We start from the raw sequence: 6,124 nt of genomic DNA, 5'->3' as shown, positions 1-6,124 counted from the left end.
GTGAAATTTCTGCAATTTTGCCCCAAAATAAGTGAAATTTCTGCAATTTTGCCCCAAAATAAGGGAAATTTCTGAAATTTTGCTTCAAAAGAAGTGGAAGTTCTGAGTTTTGCACCAAAATAAGGAGAATTTCTGCCTTTTTGCCCCACAATTAGTGAAATTTCTGCAATTTTGCCCTAAAATAAGGGTAATTTCTGCAATTTTTCCCCATAATAAGGGAAATTTCTGCAATTTTGCCCCAAAAAAAGGGGAATTTCTGTTTTTTGCCCCACAATTAGGGAAATTTCTGCCTTTTGCCCCAAAATATGGGGAATTTCTGCCTTTTTGTCCGAAAATAAGAAGAATGCATACCTTTTTGCCATAAAAAAGAAAAATTTCTTCATTTTTGCTCCAAAATAAGGGGAACTTTTGCCTTTATGCCTCTAAATAAGTGGAATTTCTGTCTATTTACCCCAAAACAAAGGGAATTTCTGTTATTTTTGCCCCAAAATAAAGAAAATTTCTGACTTATTACCCTGAAATAAGTGAAATTTCTGCAATTTTTCCCCAAAATAAAAGAAATTTCTGCCTTTTTGCCCCCAAATAAGGGGAATTTCAGTCTTTTTACCTCAAAATAAGGGGATTTTCTGACTTTGGCACAAAATATTAGGAATTTCTGCCTTTTTGCCCCAAAATAAGGAAAATTTCTGCCTTTTTCCCTGAAATAAGTGAAATTTCTGCAATTTTGCCCCAAAATAAGTGAAATTTCTGCAATTTTGCCCCCAAATAAGGAAAATTTCTGAAATTTTGCCCCAAAATAAGTAGAATTTCTGAGGTTTGGCTCAAAATAAGGAGAATTTCTGCCTTTTTGCCCCACAATTAGGGGAATTTCTGCAATTTTGCTCCAAAATACAGGGAATTTCTGCCATTTTGCCCGAAAATAAGGGGAATGCATACCTTTTTGCCATAAAAAAGGAAAATTTCTTCATTTTTGCCCCAAAATAAGGGAAATTTCGGCCTTTTTGCCCTGAAATATGTAAAATTTCTGCAATTTTAGTCCAAAATAAGGTGAATTTCTGCCTTTTTGCCCCAAAATAAGGGAAATTTCTGCCTTTTTGCCCCAAAATAAGAAAAATTTTTGCTTTTTTTTCTGAAATAAGTGAAATTTCTGCAATTTTGCCCTAAAATAAGGGATATTTCTGCAATTTTTCCTCATAATAAGGGAAATTTCTGCAATTTTGCCCCAAAATAAAAGGAATTTCTGACTTTGCCCGAAAATAAGGGGAATTTCAGCCTTTTTACCTCAAAATAAGGGGAATTTTTGCCTTTTGCCCAAAAATAAGGAGAATTTCTTCCTTTTTGCCTCAAAATAAAAAAAAATTACTGTATTTTTACCCCCAAATTAGGTTAATTTCTGCAATTTTGCTCCAAAATATGGGGATTTTCTGCCTTTTTCTCCAAATATAATGGGAATTTCTAACATTTTGCTGCAAAATAAGTGAAATTTCTGCAGTTTTACCCTAAAACAAGGGGAATTTCTGCCTTTTTGCCTCAAAATTAGGGGAATTTCTGCAATTTTGCTCCAAAATATGGGGAATTTCTGCCTTTTTGCCCGAAAATAAAGGGAATGTTTATCTTTTTGCCATAAAAAAGGGAAATTTCTTCATATTTGCCCCAAAATAAGTGGATTTTCCGCCTTTTTCACTCAAAATAAGTGCAATTTCTGCCTTTTCCTCAAAAATAAACGAAATTTCTGTCTTTTAGCACCAAAATAAAGGGAATTTCTGACTTTTTGCCCGAAAATAAGGGGAATTTCAGCCTTTTTACCTCAAAATAAGGGGAATTTCTGCCTTTTTGCCCCAAAATATAATAAATTTCTGCCTTTTTGCCCCCAAATAAAAAAATTTCTGCAATTTTGTATCAAAATAAAAGAAATTTCTGCCTTTTTGCCACAAAATAAGAAAATTTCTGCCTTTTTTCTAAAATAAGCTAAATTTATGCAATTTTCCCCAAAAATAAGGGAAATTTGTGCCTTTTTGCCCCAAAAAAACGGGAATTTCTGCCTTTTGCCCCAAAATATAGGGAATTTCTGCTTTTTTGCCCGAAAATAAGAAGAATGCATATCTTTTTGCCATAAAAAAGGGAAATTTCTTCATTTTTGTTTCAAAATAAAAGGAATTTCTGCTTTTTTGCCTCTAAATAAGTGGAATTTTTGTCTTTTTCACCCAAAACAAAGGGAATTCCTGTCTTTTTTGCCCCAAATAAGGAAAATTTTTGATTATTACTCTGAAATAAGTGAAATTTCTGCAATTTTGCCCCAAAATAAGGAAAATTTCGACCTTTTTTCCCCCAAATAAGGGGAATTTCAGCCTTTTTACCTCAAAATAAGGGGAATTTCTGAATTTTGGCACAAAATATTAGGAATTACTGCCTTTTTGCCCCAAAATAAGGAAAATTTCTGCCTTTTTCCCTGAAATAAGTGAAATTTCTGCAATTTTGCCCCAAAATAATTGAAATTTCTGCAATTTTGCCCCAAAATAAAGGAAAGTTCTGGAATTTTGCTCCAAAATAAGTGGAATTTCTGAGTTTTGCCCCAAAATAAGGAGAATTTCTGCCTTTTTGCCCCACAATTAGGGGAATTTCTGCAATTTTGCCCTAAAATAAGGGTAATTTCTGCAATTTTTCCCCATAATAAGGGAAATTTCTGCAATTCTGCCCCAAAATAAGGGAAATGTCTGTTTTTTGCCCCACAATTAGGGAAATTTCTGCAATTTTGCCCCAAAATAAGGGGAATTTCTTCCTTTTGCCCCAAATTATGGGGAATTTCTGCCTTTTTGTCCGAAAATAAGAAAAATTTCTGACTTATTACCCTAAAATAAGTGAAATGTCTGCAATTTTGCCCCAAAATAAGAGAAATTTCTGCCTTTTTGCCCCCAAATAAGGGGAATTTCAGACTTTTTATTTCAAAATAAGGGGAATTTCTGAATTTTGGCACAAAATATTAGGAATTTCTGCCTTTTTGCAACAAAATAAGAAAAATTTTTGCCTTTTTTTCTGAAATAAGTGAAATTTCTGCAATTTGGCCCCAAAATAAGTGAAATTTCTGCAATTTTGCCCCAAAATAAGGGAAATTTCTGGAATTTTGCCCCAAAATAAGTGGAATTTCTGTGTTTTGCCCCCAAAAAAGGAGAATTTCTGCACTTTTGCCCCACAATTTGAAATTTCTGCAATTTTGCCCTAAAATAAGGGAAATTTCTGCAATTTTTTCCATAATAAGGGAAATTTCTGCAATTTTGCACCAAAATAAGGGGAATTTCTGCCTTTTGCCCCAAAATATGGGGAATTTCTACCTTTTTGTCCGAAAATAAGAAGAATGCATAACTTTTTGCCATAAAAAAGGGAAATTTCTTCATTTTTGCTCCAAAATAAGGGGAACTTCTGCCTATTTGCCTCTAAATAAGTGGAATTTCTGTCTATTTCCCCCAAAACAAAGGGAATTTCTGTCTTTTTTGCCCCAAAATAAAGAAAATTTCTGACTTACTACCCTGAAATAAGTGAAATTTCTGCAATTTTGCCCCAAAATAAGGGGAATTTCTGTTTTTTGCCCTCAAATAAGGGAAATTTTTGCAATTTTGCCCTAAAATAAGGGGAATTTCTGCCTTTTTCCCCAAAATAAAGAGAATTTCTGCCTTTTGTTCCAAAATAAAGAATATTGCTGTATTTTTTACCCCCAAATTAGGTGAATTTCTGCAACTTTGCTCCAAAATACGGAGAATTTCTGCTTTTTTGCCCGAAAATATGGGGAATGCATAACTTTTTGGCATAAAAAAGGGAAATTGTTTCATTTTTGCCCCAAAATAAGGTAAATTTCTGCCTTTTTGCCCTGAAATATGTGAAATTTCTGCAATTTTATCCCAAAATAAGGTGAATTTCTGCCTTTTTGCCCCAAAATAATGGGAATTTCGGCTTTTTTGCCCTAAAATAAGAAGAATTTTTGCTTTTTTTCTCTGAAATAACTGAAATTTCTGCAATTTTGCCCTAAAATAAGGGAAATTTCTGCAATTTTCCCCATAATAAGAGAAATTTCTGCAATTTTGCCCCAAAATAAGGGGAATTTCTGTTTTTTTGCCCTCAAATAAGGGAAATTTCTGCAATTTGCCCTAAAATAAGAGGAATTTCTGCCTTTTGCCCCAAAATAAGGAGAATTTCTGCCTTTTTGTTCCAAAATAAAGAAAATTGCTGTATTTTTTACCCCCAAATTCGGTGAATTTCTGCAATTTTGCTCCAAAATATGGGGATTTAATGCCTTTTTTGCCGAAAATAAGGGGAATTTCTGCCATTTTGCTGCGAAATAAGTGAAATTTCTGCAGTTTTGCCCCAAAATAAGGGGCATTTCTGCGTTTTTGCCCCAAAATTAGGGGAATTTCTGCAATTTTGCTCCAAAATATGGGAAATTCTGCCTTTTTGACCGAAAATAAAGGGGATGTTTATCTTTTTGCCATAAAAAAGAGAAATTTCGGGCACTCGGCCTCTAAGCTCCGGGAGTCGCTGTGTCCGCGCAGTCCGGAATTGCGGTGTGGCTGCCGGGGAACAGAGAGGGTCCATCGTAACCTGTTGAGTAACTATGGAAGACTATATCAAAATAGAGAAAATTGGAGAAGGTACCTATGGTGTGGTGTATAAGGGTAGACACAGAACTACTGGCCAGATAGTGGCTATGAAGAAAATCAGACTTGAAAGCGAGGAAGAAGGAGTGCCCAGTACTGCAATTCGGGAAATCTCTCTATTAAAAGAACTTCGACATCCAAATATAGTCAGCCTGCAGGATGTGCTCATGCAGGATGCCAGGCTGTACCTCATCTTTGAGTTCCTGTCCATGGACCTTAAGAAGTACCTGGACTCCATCCCTCTAGGTCAGTTCATGGATGCTTCACTCGTTAAGAGTTACTTGTACCAAATCCTCCAGGGGATTGTATTTTGTCACTCCCGACGTGTTCTTCACAGAGACCTGAAACCTCAAAATCTATTGATTGACGACAAAGGAACAATCAAACTGGCTGATTTTGGCCTCGCCCGAGCGTTTGGAATACCGATAAGAGTGTACACACACGAGGTAGTGACGCTGTGGTACCGATCTCCAGAAGTGCTGCTGGGCTCAGCTCGTTACTCCACCCCGGTTGACATCTGGAGTATAGGGACCATATTCGCAGAACTGGCAACCAAGAAGCCGCTGTTCCATGGTGATTCAGAGATTGACCAGCTCTTCAGAATCTTCAGAGCTCTGGGCACCCCTAACAACGAAGTGTGGCCAGAGGTAGAGTCGCTGCAGGACTACAAGAACACTTTTCCCAAGTGGAAGCCAGAAAGCCTCGCAACCCATGTCAAGAACCTGGACGAAACCGGCTTGGATTTGCTCTCAAAAATGCTAGTCTATGATCCTGCCAAACGAATCTCTAGCAAAATGGCCCTCAAGCACCCATACTTTGATGACTTGGACAATCAGATTAAGAAGATGTAGCTCTCTGGAAGTCCCTGTCGGCTGTGGCAGGGGAAGATCGTGGCAGTTACCGGTTGCTCTCTTCCTGTCTTGTATAGTTTTCTTTTGTTTGTTTGTAAACTATCATCTGGACTTTTCCTGATTTCCTACCCATAACTTAATTAACATGTAAATATTATTCCATATGAATTTAAATATAATTCTGTATATGTGTAGAAAAAAAAAGAGAAATTTCTTCATTTTTGCCCCAAGATAAGGGGATTTTCCACCTTTTTGACTCAAAATAAGTGCAGTTTCTGCCTTTTCCCCAAAAATAAATGAAATTCCTGTCTTTATGCACCAAAATAAGTGGAATTTCTGACTTTTTGCCAGAAAATAAGGGGAATTTCAGCCTTTTTACCACAAAATAAGGGGAATTTCTTCCTTTTTGCCCCAAAATATGGGGAATTTCTGCCTTTTTGCCCCAAAATAGGAAAAATTTCTGCAATTTTGTACCAAAATAAAAGAAATTTCTGCCTTTTTGCCCCAAAATAAGAAAATTTCTGCCTTTTTTCTGAAATAAGTGAAATTTCTGCAATTTTGCCACAAAATAAGGGAAATTTCTGCAATTTTGCCCCAATGTAAAGGAAATTTCTGCAATTTTGCCCC

The 6,124-nt window shown here is 36.0% G+C and overlaps 1 protein-coding gene across 2 annotated transcripts; it reads left to right on the top strand.

Annotated features, from left to right (window-relative positions):
• Window positions 1-4,603: 4,603 nt before the first annotated feature.
• On the top strand, window positions 4,604-5,497 carry LOC308416117 (cyclin-dependent kinase 1-like; the record flags this gene model as incomplete). 2 transcript variants are annotated; one of them, XM_080942595.1, is made up of 2 exons in its annotated part: window positions 4,604-4,922; window positions 5,097-5,497. In XM_080942595.1, 2 exons carry the CDS (start codon window positions 4,604-4,606, stop codon window positions 5,495-5,497), a joined length of 720 nt encoding a protein of 239 aa, XP_080798721.1. The 2 variants fall into 2 exon arrangements, with proteins under 2 accessions (XP_080798721.1, XP_080798720.1); XM_080942594.1 differs by having other exon boundaries at window positions 4,604-5,497.
• Between the last annotated feature and the right edge of the window lie 627 nt (window positions 5,498-6,124).

Source organism: Micromys minutus (assembly GCF_963924665.1).
Source record: "Micromys minutus genome assembly, contig: SCAFFOLD_43, whole genome shotgun sequence".
NCBI lineage: Eukaryota > Metazoa > Chordata > Mammalia > Rodentia > Muridae > Micromys > Micromys minutus.
The sequence above is the reverse complement of the archived record's forward strand: the minus strand, read 5'-3'. Positions and strand labels throughout refer to the sequence as shown.